Source organism: Microcaecilia unicolor, chromosome 6 (genome assembly GCF_901765095.1).
Source record: "Microcaecilia unicolor chromosome 6, aMicUni1.1, whole genome shotgun sequence".
NCBI classification, from domain to species: Eukaryota; Metazoa; Chordata; class Amphibia; order Gymnophiona; family Siphonopidae; genus Microcaecilia; species Microcaecilia unicolor.
The window spans coordinates 33,113,520-33,130,432 of record NC_044036.1 but is presented as its reverse complement, the minus strand read 5'-3'; the positions used below and the strand labels follow the sequence as shown (position 1 = coordinate 33,130,432).

Sequence of the window (16,913 nt, the reverse complement as noted above, 5' to 3'; positions counted from 1 at the left end):
TACTTTCCCTTAGATAAAAGTGATATTAAACAAAACATGGTAAAAGATGCATTTGACACAAATTGGCACCATCTGCTCCTCCCTGCCTTACAATTTTACTGTAACCACACGGGGGAGGAAGAAGAGTCTTAGGTGGGGGAAATGCAGCTGTCCCTCCCTTTCCAGGCTTTCTCACACCTGCGGCTCTAGGGTAATTGTTCCGCTTAGGAGGAAGTAAAGCAAAAGCAAAAAAAAAGGTCAGTGTGCATGTGCGGTGTAGCAGGAGAACACGACTAGAAAAAGCTATGGATACGGTAACCAACATTTTTATTTCTAAAGACTACTCTATATTTTCAGTTCTCACTGATTTAGTTTTATTGGGTGCTAATTCTGCTCACAGGTATTCGGGATAGTTTCTTGCAGCAACACAATGAAAAAGAAAATGCGCAGTTTGCAGTTCAAATACGCTGCTTTTTTACGTGCGCGCGTATATTTAAAGATTCTAAATGAATATCCAACCAGGGTGTTTGTTCTCTTCTCCCCTCCTCCCACTTTGCTGTAATGTATCTGATAAATATGCCTATGCAATCGCTGAATATATTCCTGAGCCTGCCTCTAAAGTACAAAAATTAGGATTTGATTAAAAAGTCTATCAATAGAAATCAAACAAAATAAAACATGGAAAAGAAAATAAGATACCTTTTTTATTGGACATAACTTAATACATTTCTTGATTAGCTTTCGAAGGTCTCCCTTCCTCACAGAGGAGACCTTCGAAAGCTAATCAAGAAATGTATTAAGTTATGTCCAATAAAAAAGGTATCATCTTATTTTCTTTTCCATGTTTTATTTTGTTTGATTTCTATTGATAACCTTAAGAGTGGACTAACACGGCTACCACACTCCTAATTAAAAAGTCTAAAAGGGGAAGCTATCTAGCCCTAGTCCTTTCTGAACCTCCTTGAGAAATTTGGAACATTAAAGTGAATGTTCGTGCGATTTTAAGGAGCTGTTTTAAGTTCGGCACAAAACCATGATTAAATCAGCTCAATTCCCCGACTTTGAATTTACATAGCTGGCTTCAATCAATGCTCAGCACAAAATAATACTCCAGAGCCAGCAAAACCCTTTGGCTATTTACTTATGAAGGTGAATACGGAGGGGGGAGACAAGTAAAGTTTTATCTAGATCTAAACAATGTGTCGGTTACTAATTCTTCTTGTTTAAAGACTGAAATCTGTTTTAGTCCCGAAGAAAGTACGGGACTATATATTTCTCATTCTACAGTCAAGGCAAGGGAGTTACTGGGAAAATGTCTATCAAGAAGACTAGAACATTTAGAATAATAGTTATGATTCCCCTTTAGTAGAAGACTCACTTTGTGGGTAGAAATAGCCAGCTCAGCACTCCCAATCCCTAGTCACTGCCCCAGAGATACCAAGTTACCCAGCTCCAGGCTGGAGATTTTGGGACACCCCTGGTTTTCAACTTACATCCCAGAGCAGTGTGGGATTTGTAGCGCTTGATTCTTCTCGTTTAAATTAAGTACTGCAAGTTCCATAATACACCAGAAGTCCAGGACTGTGCCAACATCTCCAGCCTGTAACTGGGTAATTTGGCATCTCTGCTCCCCTTTGGTACATTCTGGGACTAGTCTTCAAGCTAAACTGGCTCACAGCTTGCCTGGGGTTAAGCTTATTATTCAGCAGAGGTGTGTTTCCTAGGGCTAAGCAGACAGGCATGTTTGAATTCTGAGATGATTGGCGGAAATGCCAAGTTACTCCATTCCCATCTAGATTTGTAGTACCTGATTCTAGTCTATCTTTAAGCTGTTTGGCTTATATGTTCAAGGGCTGAATATTGACTTGGCTGGCCAAAAAAAAAAAAAACCTAAACAGATATTCAGTGCCGAAGCCTGGTTATATCCTGAAATAATGCTGGCGGCGGGCTGCAAAATTCTCACTGCCGCCGGCTGAATATCGGGGGAGGGGAAGGGGAGTAGCTCCTCTGTGAAGCACCAGTGCAGAGCAATTTCCATCTCACTACCATCCACTCAGTTAACCAAGAGGATGGTTTTAGTGCCCGTCCATCTATGACTCGCCCTAGGACTTTCTCTTCTCTCCCAGGACAGGATTACTATGGGGCACTGCTGAATCTCTAGTCTTGGAGAAAGTATCCTAGGGATCCTATCAGCAGGGCATCTTGCTAGGGAAGAAAGCAGTGTCTTCTTTTCACTGAGTGAGAATGTTGAAATACCTTGTTACTGCTCTGTGGCCAAAGAGCTGTCACTCGTTCCTCTGACAACTTCAATCTTTAGAAGGAATGGATCTATGGAATCTTAGTGGAGATTGGCGACACCGGTAATTGGAGAATAAAACCAATGCTGGGCGGACTTCTGTGGTCTGCGCCCTGATTGTGACTGAATAGATAGGGATGGGCTTGAGTGTAAATTTTAAGGGGCTTCTACGGTCTGTGCCCTGAAAATGGCAAGGACAAATCCAACTCGGGTATAAAGTATCACATACCATGTTAAATGAGTTTATCTTGTTGGGCAGACTGGATGGACCGTTCAGGTCTTTATCTGCCGTCATTTACTACGTTACTACCCACTGAAATCAGCACTGCTAGTCCTATAATGCATCAAAATGAGATTGCTGGAAATCCAGAGCTCACTTCTGGAATGCGACAACTTGGCATCTTTGAAAATGGTTTTCTTTTGAGATGATTTCCTTCTGGATCAAATCTGTTGTGAGTTTTAAAGTGTGGTATCTTTGTGGATGGTTGTTTGTTAGGTGTCCCCCCACCCCTACTGTGAGACCAACAGTCTTTTTGCTGGTATAGCTTTTTTTTAAACAATGTTTCAAAGATTTCATGTAGTTGGTCCCTTGGTGGACTGGGTGCAGCAGCTTGAAAGATGAACAGACCTCTTTACTTTTTCAGGGGTCTTGAAGGCCTGGGTTGGGGGTAGGAGGAAGTCAGTCTTCAGAACCCTAGTTGGCTGGACATTCACTCACCCCTCCAGTGTTTCTCATCCTTTTGTTCTAGGCTCTCAGTCAATATCAAGAACTTCACTATCCAATCCAGAAAGTATGCTTAAAAATATATATTTCACTGGGTCAATCAAGAAAATGTTACAGTAGCTCTCTTGTTGAGCATCACACAAAAGAAGATTAAATACAGAAAGGCCAATGGTCATTTCTTCACTTGTGTTGCTCCTCCTTTCCTTCAAGTCCTCTTGTAGGCTTTCTCAGCTCTTTCTGAGACATTTGTTCCTCTGTGTCCACTCCCGTTCCTCTATTCACCCTGAGAAATGCTTTTGGTCAGCACTCTCTCCACTGTGAGCTCACTACCATTGTATGTTCACCAGACCCTGGGAGGACTTTGATCTGACAATATCACAAATTGTCTCTTCTCCAAACTGAGGCCCAAACTCCTTTTTGGCAAGTAGCTAAGGAGGTCTTTTACAAAGGCACGATAGCATTTTTAGCATGTGCTAGAGATGCCCATAGGAATATATGGCCATCTCTAGCGTTTAGCACGGGCTTATTTTTAGTGTATGCTAGAAATACCACTAAATCTACACAATCATACCTCCACTACCCAAGCAACAAAGGACTCAAATATAAATCCACCTATGCATCCCGCCTTTTCTACTTAAGTGCACAACTATGGAACGCACTGCCAAAAATAGTAAAAACTATGCCAGACCACCTTAATTTCCGGAAATCACTAAAAACAGTCCTGTTCAAAAGAGCATACCCCACCGACCCAACATAAAAATACATGGACACATGCGACACAATGCAACCAAAGAACGTAAAGGACATTATCTAGCCCTTCTCCCCCCCCCCCCCCCTTTCTAAGCTCTCCCAATCTACACCTACCTTACATGTACCTTATCTATCACAACATCACTTGTATTCATTCGTACCATGTATCTGTTCAGACCGGAATTGGTTAACGCCGTTAACGGCAATATGTAATCCACATTGAGCCTGCAAAAAGGTGGGAAAATGTGGGATACAAATAAATAAATAAAAACGCTAGTGTGCCTTTGTAAAAGGACCCCGATGTGCATTAAGCTTTCCCTATGTTTTGGCCCAATTTTTAAACCTGAAACAACCAAAAAAATTTATTTTGCATTGTAAGATGCACTACTGATTGTCCCTGAAATGAAAAAATTAAAAAAAAACCCAAATTGTAAAACCTGAGCATAATAAAAAAAAAAATCCATTAAACAACATGGAAAATTAGCATATTGCTGGAAGTTTTGTCCCCCAGTATAATTCCTTGTTGGGCTGCAAGTCTTCTCCTCCCACTCCAAATGCATCAAAGGCCTTCAGCATCTCACCATAGGCTATCAGGCCTCTTCCCCCGTGAGGCCTATAACTGTGAAGGGCTACAACAGTAAACCATTCAACTTTTCTTGCAGTTGAAAGGGGAGAAAACTATCCATCTCTTCTCCTACGTCCATGGCCTTTTTCAGTGCACAGGAACCCTAGGCTTCTTGCCAACTTGGTAGAAAGGTGCAAAGACCCTTCAAAAGCTTCTATTTGTAACTTCGGTGACCGCCTCCTCTAGCGATTCCTTGTGGGCAAATCAGCTGTAAAACACTCACTCATATAGGTTATCTCAATAACTAGGCAAAGGCAAATGGTACCCTTGCTGGCCGCTCCTACAGAGTTGAACAATGGGATTATACTGCGGCCCATCCTGTAAATGCTGCAACATGTTATGACATGGGCCACATACCAACTTTTGCCTTTTCTTTAGCTATGCCAAGTGAGCATGGCCAAAATGGTAGTCTTTCACCGTACTTGAGGGTTTTGTGGGGGGTGGGGAGAGAACAGGACCAATGCGGGCATCCTGGGTGAATCCTCAGCTTTATGCCACCTTCAGTTAGATAGAGACACGCACACAAAGATGGTCTCATTACTCCTGATTAAAGGTGGTCTCAATACTCCCAATGGTCAGCATTCTTTTAAAAGTTGACTGTCGCTGACTAGATTAGCACTGGGGGGGTTTTCAGTGCTGAGCCATTGACTATCCTGGAGCTTATGTAGGTCCAGGTCGATATTTAGCTGGGGCCCGCCTAAGAAAGTTATGTGGGTCCCAACTGAATATTGGGCCGGTACCTGCATAACTATTTTTATTTTTTAAAACCCTCCCAATCCCCTCACCTTCCTCCCCCACAGACTGTGATGCTCCAAGTCCCTCCCTTCCCCAAACAATCACCTCCCATGTCTAGGTAGGCCCCTCAGGCCTACCCATCTTCCTGGTGGCTCAGAGAGGGTTTTTTGGGGACAGAGGCACAGCCTCCTTGCTCCTGCCCCTTGCACCTCAGCTTGCGGTACTTTGTTTAGTGCAGTGAGAGGTTGAAGCAATTTTAAAGTGGAGCTACAAGAGGCAGGAGCGAGGGGACTGCACTCCTGCCTCAACAGCCCCCCCCCCCCCACTGGACCACCAGGGAGAAAGGTAGGCCCGTAGGGCTCTACCTAGACATCAGGGGGGTTGGGAGCTTGTTTGGGGGAGGGGAGAGGCTTGGAGCATCACAGCCTGGAGGGAAGGGGTTATAATTGACAGGCCGGGGAAACTGACCTGGAGGGTTTTAAAAACTAAAGATAGCTATGCAGATGCTGGTACCACCCTGGACTTCTCCCCTGACCTGCCCGCTTTTTGGTCAGGTAGTTTGTGGGGATATTCAGCGGCACTCTCCGGTTAAGTGTCATTTGATACCCCCACTAAGGAGGCAGGAAGCAATTTTAAGTGTAAAAATTGCTAGGTAGTAATTCTAAAATGTCAGTAATATCAATATAACTTAAGATAATAAAGAGGCTTATTTTCAAAGCACATAGAGGTTACTATGGTAGCTGTGTAAGTCTATGTGCTTTGAAAATGAGCACCTAAATGTTTTAGTATAAGTAAATAAGTGTGCCAAATTTCTTGTTGAAATTCTAAGTGGTTGCTGAAAGAACTGCATTTATTTATGCCTCGCCCTGTATTATGCATATCTCATAGTAACATAGTAGATGACGGCAGAAAAAGACCTGCACAGTCCATCTAGTCTGCCCAACAAGATAAACTCATATGTGCTAGTTTTTTGTGTATACCTTACCTTGATTTGTACTTGTCTTTTTCAGGGCACAGACCGTATAAGTCCGCCCAGTACTATCCCCGCCTCCCAACCACCAGCCCCGCCTCCCAACCACCAGCCCCGCCTCCCACCACCGGCTCTGGCACAGACCGTATGTCTACCCAGCACTAGCCCCGCCTCCCAACCGTCTCTGCCACCCATTCAAGGCTAAGCTCCTGAGGATCCCTTCCTTCTGAACAGGATTCCTTTCTGTTTATCCCACGCATGTTTGAATTCCGTTACCGTTTTCCTCTCCACCAATTAAATGTAATTTAGTTGGCCATACTTATTTTTTTATTTTTGTTACATTTGTACCCCGTGCTTTCCCACTCATGGCAGGCTCAATGCGGCTTACATGGGGCAACGGAGGGTTAAGTGACTTGCCCAGAGTCACAAGGAGCTGCCTGTGCCTGAAGTGGGAATCGAACTCAGTTCCTTAGTTCCCCAGGACCAAAGTCCACCACCCTAACCACTAGGCCACTCCTCCACTCCTTAAATGGGAGGTTATCTTTTTTTAAAAAAGCAAAATTGCTCTTATAGATTTGTTGGCCATTTTTGGAATTTTTGAGGGGGGAGGGGAAAATGGATCATTGGATTTTGTCTATCTCTGCTAGAAAGTACGGGACTACTTTGGTTTTCTGTGTGTCAGCACTATACAGGCAACACAGTTGTTCCCACTTTCATTTTCCTAGAGGTCTGAAACACTTTTTGTCCTATTGTGTTGTAGGAGGAAATGCTTACAGACTTCAAAACCCTTCGGGCCAGGTTTCAAAATGTATGTCCTGCTTCCAATACTTCAACGAAACCAACCAATAGGCTCCAATGGAACACTTTGCAAGAGCGCATCAACTTCAGGCGTGCAGGATCTGACGCCAACGCCTCCAAGAAAGGGGACTTGTCTATGTCTCCAGAGAGCAACACGGGTCCTTTTCATCCTGGGGATCCAAAACCACCTGAACTTCCAGCATTTTCACAAGTCACATGTAGCACTCTGGATCTGAAACAAAAGAAGAAAAACGCCTTAGAGGCCTCCCCTGCTAGAAACTTTCTTTCAAAGGTTGGCCTCTGTACACAACGAGAAACATCCACCGTGCAGAAGCAGAAAACTGTGGTTAACTCGGCGGATACAGTATCACATAACACCTTCAAGCAAAAGCTACAGATCTGGGAATCGGCGGCGTCTCATGCTGATAAAAAGCAGGAACAGCAGCCGCCAAGGCACACCAGAACCAAGCCTCTGAATTCTGTTCTCTCAGGCCCTACAGACGTTTGCACTCCAGCAGAAAGTAGCCAGAGAACTACCCGTGTCCCAAGAAATGGGAGAATAATAATGACGTCCAACTCAAATGCGGTTCCACACCAAGAACAGCTGGGTTCTGGTTATCCATTTTCAAAAGCTGGGAACTGCGCTACGACAGAGCCTACAACAAATGTTTTGTACATACAGATGCTGAGATCTGAATGTTCTGATGGTAAGCTTTATCTTCGTATATGTCTGCGTACAATCGGTGTTCGATTTAAGTGTCTTGCAACTGTTAGGCACTGGGACAGCTGGCTGCCTCCCTTCAGCTGAGTGGGAAGGAGAAAAGGGGGATGTTCCTCTCAAAAGTTGTATCAACATGGTCTACAGTTAAGACGTAATAACATAGTAGATGACGGCAGAGAAAGACCTGCACGGTCCATCCAGTCTGCCCAACAAGATAAACTCATATGTGCCACTTTTTGTGTATACCTTACCTTGATTTGTATGTGTCCCTTTCAGGGCACAGACCGTATAAGTCTGCCCAGCACTATCCCCGCCCTCCAACCACCAGCCCTGTTATTTTACTGTTAACCCATTATTGTAACTAGGTCTTATTGCACAGAATGGGACCTGTCAGTGGCATACCAAGGGGGGGGCGGTCTGCCCTGGGTGCACGCCGCTGGGGGGGTGCTGCACATCTGTCAGCAATGCTTGTTCCCTGCTCCCTCTGCCCCGGAACGGGTTACTTCCTGTTCCGGGGCAGAGGGAGCAGGGAACGAGTGAAGCCGACAGGCGCGCGGCACCCCCCCCCCCAGCAGGTAAAAATGCACCCGGGGGGGGGGGTCGTTTCACCGGGAGGAGGTGTCCTTTCGCCGGGGGTGGGGGTGTCGTGCTGCACCCGGGTAGGGGGAGCGCATCGGCGATCCGCCTCGGGTGTCAGCCACCCTAGGAACGCCACTGGGACCTGTACTAAAACAGCACAAACTAGTGCTAAAATAATCCATCTTTAACAGTAGCCCACACTGATAACTTCCCGCCCCCCCTTAGTGTGAAGAGTTTCAGTCTCTGTTAACCAGAGGTGATATTGTGATGTCACAGTGCCTCATTCCACCCATGCCTAAGAGCCAACCTCATCAGTGATGTCACAATGGCTTGATTGTCCTATACTTGGCTCACTTTTATTACATATAGCAGTGGTTTTGATTTCCAGAGACATTCTTTTTTTTTCTTTAAGTTGGGGGGGGGGGGGGGGGTTATAATGTGGGCTACCATTAAAACTCGTTGTTTATTGTTAACCCCAGTTGTTAGTAGGTTTCATTGCATAAAACGGGACCTGTGGTAAAATAGCACAAGTTTAGTATTAAAATAACTCATCTCAGTGGTAGCCCATGTTAATGACTTCCATGCTTTTGACACAGATGGACCTCTGGTTGTGGGGCAATTGTCTAGCTCTTCCTACTAGAAAAGTTCTGCTTCATTTACAGTTGGAAAAACAGGATTTACATATGTTCTCTTAGAATTGCTTGGCCATATTATGCACCTGGAATAATCTGATTTTTTTTTTAATTTGGCTCCAATTTTCTCCTTTCCCATCAAACCCAAAGGAAATAAATTATGATAGTGAGACTGACAAGAAATTTTTCCTGTAATATGGCATGGTAGAGGGAAAGCAGAAATTTTGGTTTAATTTGATTCCAAGCTTTATTAGGATTTTTTTAAAAATGAAATTCACTCAAGGCGGTGTACAGCAAGAATGAGTCAAACATAAGCAATAGACAATTACAGCAGTAAAACTTATTCAAATAACAGTACACAGGTAGATATTGAACAGAATAGGTGACAGTATCAATCCTTGTGGTACCCCACAGGTCAGTGCCCATGGTGACAAGCAGTATGGATACCAGGCAAGTACTGTTACATAAGTACATAAGTAATGCCACACTGGGAAAAGACCAAGGGTCCATTGAGCCCAGCATCCTGTCCACAACAGCGGCCAATCCAGGCCAAGGGCACCTGGCAAGCTTCCCAAACGTACAAACATTCTATACGTGTTATTCCTGGAATTGTGGATTTTTCCCAAGTCCATTTAGTAGTGGTTTATGGACTTGTCCTTTAGGAAACCATCTAACCCCTTTTTAAACTCTGCCAAGCTAACCGCCTTCACAACGTTCTCCGGCAACGAATTCCAGAGTTCCACTGATACCTGTCTCTCTGCCAGTTGTGCTAGCTTGATAGTGTGATCCAGTGTCAAAAGCTGCTAAGAAATCTAGCAGTACTAACACAGAGGCAAATCCCCTGTCTGTTTCTGTGATACAAGGACTATTTTTGTTCCATAATCGGGTCTGAATCCAGATTGACATGGATCTAGCCAGTTTCTTTCTTTTAGCCAATCACTGAGTTGATTACAGACTGTTTGTTCAATAAGCTTTCCTAGAAATGGGATGTTGGATACTGGCCAGTAACTTTCAAGTTTGTCCTGGTCAAGGTTGCTCTTATTTAGCAAAGGATACACCACTTCCTTTTTTTAATGCTGTTGGTAGTTGCCCATTAGAAAGAGAGGGGTTCATTTTCCAAAGGGCTTGCCGTTCCACGCACAGGGCCCAAGAGCCAGAGAGCTCCGGAGTCCAAATGTGTGGATGAGATGATGGTGCAGGGAGGAGGGTTTTAGATTTGTAAGGAACTGGGCAACGTTCAGGGGAAGGAGGAGCCTATTCCGGAATGATGGGATCCATCTTAACCAGGGTGGGACCAGGCTGCTGGCACTGGCATTTAAAAAGAAGATAGAGCAGCTTTTAAACTAGAACCTGGGGGAACGCCAACAGTCGTTCAAAAGCACATGGTTCAGAACAAGGTATCTTTAAAAGATTATCACCAAAACAGGGAAGATTGGGTATCCCAATAGCGATGTTTGTTTATTTATTTAGATTTTGCTCACACATTTTCAATAGTAGCTCAAGGTGAGTTACATTCAGGTACACTGGATATTTCTCTGTCCCTGGAGAGCTCACAATCTAATTTTGTACCTGAGGCAATGGAGGGTTAAGTGACTTGTCCAAGGTCACAAAAAGCACCAGTGGGATTTGAACCAGCCACCTCTGGATGTCAAGACTGATGCACTAACCACTAGGCCACTCCTGCTATCATTACCTTTGATTAGGCAGCAATAATAAGAGACTTGAGGTGAAGTGGAGAAATCTCAGAGAACTGGAGAAGTATAGCATTGTTTAGGGAGGCTGAATCAGGGGAGGGAGCCTGCACAGGTTATGTCTTCCTACTCCAGTCCTTAGGGAAGTTTTTGGGTTTTTTTGTTACACTTGTACCCGCGCTTTCCCACTCATGGCAGGCTCAATGCGGCTTACATGGGGCAATGGAGGGTTAAGTGACTTGCCCAGAGTCACAAGGAGCTGCCTGTGCCTGAAGTGGGAATCGAACTCAGTTCCTCAGTTCCCCAGGACCAAAGTCCACCACCCTAACCACTAGGCCACTCCTCCACTGTTGCTACTATTTGAGCTATTCCACTAGCAACATTCCATGTAAAAGTCGGCCCTTGCAGATCACCAATGTGGCCGCGCAGGCTTCTGCTTCTGTGAGTCTGACGTCCTGCACGTACGTGCAGGACGTCAGACTTGCAGAAACAGAAGCCTGCGCAGCCTTCTACATGGAATGTTGCTAGTGGAATAGCAACATTCCATGTAGAATCTCCAAAAGTATCTATTTTATTTTTGTTACATTTGTACCCTGCGCTTTCCCACTCATGGCAGGCTCAATGCGGCTTACATGGGGCAATGGAGGGTTAAGTGACTTGCCCAGAGTCACAAGGAGCTGCCTGTGCCTGAAGTGGGAATCGAACTCAGTTCCTCAGGACCAAAGTCCACCACCCTAACCACTAGGCCACTTCTCCACATAATCCAATCCATATAACACCCCTGCAATCTTTTTTGGTTCTCTACCCCTCCCCCACCCCAATCACTGCAGAAGTGCAGAAAGTATTATTATCCTACCTCTGGGTGTAGATGGCTTGTTTTGTTGGTCAGGAGCAGTTGTAGTGGAGGAATCTAGCATCTGCAGCAAACAGGTTTTTCCGGCTTCCCAGCTCTATCACCATCTTAGAACCTGCCTACTTCTCAGCCTAAACTGTTAATGCCAGGGCCTGCTGATGGGTATCTGAATTCAATGGGGGTATCCTGAAAACCCTGACTGACTGTGTGTGCCTGAGGACTGGGTTGAAAACCTCTGCCTTAGGCAAACTTTCAGCTATGTTCCCACCCCTCCAGGGTGGTTTAAGGCTGTACCCCCCCTCCCCTCCTGTATTCAGCATCTTCCCTTGCCTTGCCTGTCTTCTTCTACTACTACTAATTTCTATAGCGCTACTAGACATACACAGTGCTGTACCCACTATATGCAGGTACTTCCTCGATCCCTAGTGGGCTCACAGTCTAAGTTTTGTACCTGGGTCAATGGAGGGTTAAAGTGACTTGCCTTGAGCTATCTTCTTCTCCTAAAGTATCCAGCATCTCCTCTTCTCTACCCTCCAAGGTGTTTAGCATCCCCTTTTCTCTTCCTTGCTGCTGTCACTACTGCCCTCTCAGTCTGAGCCTCAATAAAATGAAAGTGAGTGAGTCACAGAGCCTATCAGTACAGGATTCTGCTCAAGGCTTGCCACGTCCCACCTCTGTGTCACAAACGTAGTGTTAGGGTGCAAGACGCAACATTGCTTAAATGTGGGCCTCTGCTTATAGGCCCTTCACTGTGCTGACAGCATCTTTCAAAGTGCTTCTCATCTACCATGTTGAGCAACCAAATTCTACTGCTCTAGGTGGGAACCTACAGGGCTGCTGTTAAACATGCTGGGGCCCCAGGAAAAAACTTGGGAGGGGGCCCCAAAACACCCCAGAAGTCTGTTTTTCCTTCTTCTTCAGCTTTAAGCAGCTTAGGGACCCAGAGCAATTGCCATGTAGCATGGTGGCCCAGGGCAGTTGCACTGTCTGCATCCCTTTAATGCTGACCCTGGGCACCTAGTGGCAAGGTCAACCCTGGATAGTGTTGCATGATGCAGGTCAAAGACCTTCTCCTATCTACCAACTGGTTTTTGGGAAGGCTTAGCCTACCCAAGCCTTTAAAATGGGTTGCTATGAGATTTGGAGTGGTGAGGAATATGGGCCAAGAGAAGAGAAATAGAATAGAGGGTAAGCACAGGAATAGCAAGACCAAAGATGGGGAGAAGAGGAAAAGACAGAGAACCAGCTGAAGAAGTTAAGAGAAGCCAGCCAAGAAATAAAGCACAGGTATTGTTTTGGAAAGAAACCCCCACGTAAAAGTGGAAAGCACTGGTATTTTAAAACTTAATTCTTGGACTGTAGGTTTCACCAACTTGTTCATGTGTGATCTATATGTACGTTATGTAATTATACCTGCTAATCAAAACCTGACACCTCCTAAATGGCAAATAACAGGAACAAAAGAGTGCAAAGCAAATTTATAAGTTGGTACCTAGGTTTCGGCACCCGGATACCAAGTGGTAGGTGCCTATTCTTTATGAGAATCTAGGATCCTAGGTTCCATTACTGACTATTAGCATAATCTGGTATCAACACCTTGCTAGTGCTTCTGTGAGTAAATGGACACAGAGGCATGTAATGCACATGTAAATGTGGGTACCTAGGTTATAGGTATATTGTATTTTTGGCACTGTGTGTGGGGTGAGGAGGGGTTAGGGAATGGGTCCCGGAGCACCTTTTTTGCACACACTTTCTTCTGAACTTTTTATCCCAACCATAACTGTAGGGAAACAAAAGCCTTGGTCAGAAGAGAATGCACTTCTAAATTAAGTAAACGAGCAGCACATTCCTTGCTTTTTAAAATATATTTATACTAATTTATTTGATTATTTGACAAGATTATTCTTCTCTGGAAATACAGCCAAGCTAAATACAATCAAATGAAATTCCCATTGGAAGAAAAGAAAAAAAGAAATTAGTAAAATTTAATAAATTTTAGCTAATATAAAGTTTCAAAATAAATTGTTACTCTTTCTCAGACCACTTGATAATGGGGGGATTTTGAATAGAGGAGATTACTTAAACATTAATTTGCAACAAAAGAAATTATGCTGCGTCTACCTCCTCTTTAAATTTAAAGCTGTTATTACAATTGCTTCATATCTAGAAATGATCTTAACTGGTCTGGTGAATAGAAGACGTATTTAGTATTACCTAATTTAACAATGCATTTACAAGGATATGCTAGGAAAAACGTTCCTTCTATTTCGTTTGCTAAAAAAGCTTTTCTTTTCTGTTGTGTTTGTTTTGTGACATCTGGATATATCCACACTTTTTCTCCTCCAAAGAGGGAATTAATATTCTTGAACTACAAAACACTTTCTTTGCTGTATTAAATTAGGCCAGCACTGTGTGCTTTAGGCTACCTTCTCTCTACCTTCTATTTGCAAGGCCAGAGTGAAAAGAGGGACAGTGCAGATGAACCATAGCATTGCCTCTATGCTGGCAACACTGCAACTTCATGATGTGCCCTCTCTGGGGAAAGAGTATCCCAAGGATGGCCAACTACATGGCTGTAAGTAACCAATGAGCTTCAGCCTGGCAGCCCACCATGCTGCTGACACTGAGAGCTGGTGCAAAATCAAAGCAAGATTTTAGTTTTTCATTGCGGGGCCCTTTTACTAAGCTGCGTAGGCACCTACGCGTGCCCAACGTGAATCAATTTGGGATTACTGCCTGGCTACCGCGTGGCCTGGGCGGCAATTTCATTTTTTTATGCGCGTCCACTACGTGCACCAGAAAAAAACTTTTTAATTTCTGGTGCACGGCGCTACCGGGCGGTAAGAGGCATTATACACACACCAGACCATTACCGCCCGGTTAACGTGTGAGACCTTACCACTAAGTCAATGGGTGGCGGTAAGGTCTCAGACCCCAAATGGACATGTGCCAATTTTCATCTTGCCGCATGTCCATTTTCGGTCAAAATTTTTAAGAGAGACATTTTTTACAGATTCGCTGGAAAATTGATCTGCATTCTGCACACATCCAAAACACTAGCGCAGGCCATTTTTCAGTGAACCTTAGTAAAAGGACCCCTGTGATTGGGGGATTTGTATTTAAAGCCAAGATGTTGTGATCTGGGATTTTCTTTTCACCTAATAGGTAAATCCATGTCCATCTCATCTTTTTTAGTGACCAAGAGTGACGGAGAATCTGATGTCAGGAAAGGCCAGTATCCTCAGCTTCGATCTCTTCCATCCATTGAAGTACTTGGTCCTCCTCCAAAGAAACCTGTAAGGCCACCACAGGTGGATCTCGGCCCCTTTCTCCGTATCGCAGCTCAGGGCAGTAGTGAGCAGATACTAGGTAATGGATATTTAGGAGGGTAGCAGCTTCTAAATTTTATGTGTGTATATCTTAAGGCAGGGGCAGTAGCATAGCAAGGGCGGGATGGTGGGGACGGTCCACCCAGGTGCAGGCCGCTGGGGGTGGGGTCTCGGCTCCACTGGTTCCCTGCTTCCTCGGCCCCAGAACAGGTTACTTCCTGTTCCGGGGCAGAGGGAGCAGGGAACCAGCGGAACAGACACCCACCCCCCCCCCCCCCCCGTGGCATGCACACGGCAGGCAAGAATGCACTTGGGGGGGGGCTTGGGTGATGCACCAAGGGAGGGGGTTGATGCTCCAAGGGGTGGGTGTCATGCTGTATCCGGGGGGGGGGGGGTGCGCAGCGATGAACTGCCCCAGGTGGCAGCCGCCTTCGCTACGCCACTGGGCAGGGGTACTCGAACATGTCCTGGGGGGGTCCACAGGCCAGTCAGGTTTTCAGGATATCCCTAAGAAATATGCATTTTATATATAGATAAGTGTATCACAATTCCAATATAGTTATCAACATTCACACAATTACCATCATCAATAACTAAGGCAGTCATTAAACAAGCAATATTCTTTATTACAAAATCATATCATAAAAAAGTTTTATATGTTTATAATGCTGGTGATAATGTAAAGGAAACTTTTTTATAATATACTGTAATAAAGAATAGTGTTTGTTTAAAGTTATTGATGATGATGATAATTAATAAATATGCATGAGAGATTTGCATATAATAGGGGTGACAGGCATGCAGATCTCTTTCATCCATATTTACTGGGGATATCCTGAAAACCCGACTGGCCTGTGGACCCCTTTCTGTACCTCTATCTTAAAGGGCAGGAGCAGAGGCTGCTGTAACAAGCAGCATGCGGAAGAAATTGCGGGGAAAAACTTTATCGCTGCTCAAAAACAAAATAGTTGTAAAAAGTTGAGTTTTCAGTAGTTTACCTTTTCTACATATTGGGGGTAATTTTGTAAAGTAGGTGCTAGCTTTTAGGGCGGTCTTTTGCATAGGGGTGCTGGCGTTTTTAGTGTGTGTTAAAAATAGGTGCGAGCTAAACGTTAAAGATGCCAATGTATAGAAGTGGAGGAGTGGCCTTGAGCTACTACTGAAAAAGATGTGAGCAAAATCTATTTGAGATTCTACATGGAATGTTGCTATCATTAGTTATTCTAGATGGAATGCTGCCGAGTGGAGGAGTGGCCTAGTGGTTAGAGCACCAGTCTTGCAATCCAGAGGTGGCCGGTTCAAATCCCACTGCTGCTCCTTGTGATCTTGAGCAAGTCACTTAACCCTCCATTGCCTCAGGTACAAACTTAGATTGAGAGCCCTCCTGGAACAGAGAAATATCCAGAATACCTAAATGTAGCTCATATTGAGCTACTACTGAAAAAGGTCTAATCTACTAATCATTTCTATAGCACTACTAGACATACACAGCACTGTACACATTATATGCAGGTACTTTCTCTGTCCCTAGAGGGCTTACAATCTAAGTTTTTGTACCTGGGGCAATGGAGGGTTAAGTGACGTCCAATGTCACAAGGAAATGCAGTGGGAATTGAACCCAGGTTGCCAGGATCAAAGCCCCGCTGCACTAACCATTAGGCCACTCCTCCCTGAAAAAGGTGTGAGCAAAATCCAAATTTAAAAAAAAATTCCTATGGACATCTTTAGCGTTTAGCACGCACCTATTTTTAACATGCGCTAAAAACACCAGTGTGCCTGTAAAAGACCCCCTATGTGCGTTATGCAATTAGATGTTTAGAATACTAGCACATACAGCTGTAATTGGACATGTGCATATAAATGCAAAAAATGCACTGAATCGCTATTCTGTAAATATGCATGTTTTACAGGTTGGCAGAGTCAGTGCAGAGAATAATATAAATATATCGACGTGAGCGCTAGCTGGCATCATAGCTGCCGAGAAGGGGGGCAGGGGAGACAAAATTCCCAGGGCCTGGGCCTCCAAGGGGGGCCCGGTGCCGCAGTCCCACCTGCCCTCCGTTGTCGACCGTCTGCCCCCTGCATTAAAATCGCAGTCTCACCTCCGTGAAAGCAGCGCTGCAGGCAGCAGAATGCCTCCCTTCGGCCCTCCTTCCCTCTCTGTGACCCGCCCTCGTCTGACGTAACTTCCGCGAGGGTGGGACACAAGGAGGGAAGAAAGGCCGACGGGA

The 16,913-nt window shown here is 44.8% G+C and overlaps 1 protein-coding gene across 1 annotated transcript in view; it reads left to right on the top strand.

Annotated features, from left to right (window-relative positions):
* Positions 1-209: 209 nt before the first annotated feature.
* FYB2 (FYN binding protein 2) overlaps positions 210-16,913 on the top strand; it is a 102,228-nt gene continuing 85,524 nt past the window's right edge. The window contains exons 1-3 of the mRNA XM_030205638.1: positions 210-293; positions 6,840-7,584; positions 14,549-14,722. Coding sequence (XP_030061498.1) covers positions 285-293; positions 6,840-7,584; positions 14,549-14,722 — 928 coding nt within the window. The 5' untranslated portion in view covers positions 210-284. The remainder of the gene's footprint in view (positions 294-6,839; positions 7,585-14,548; positions 14,723-16,913) is intronic.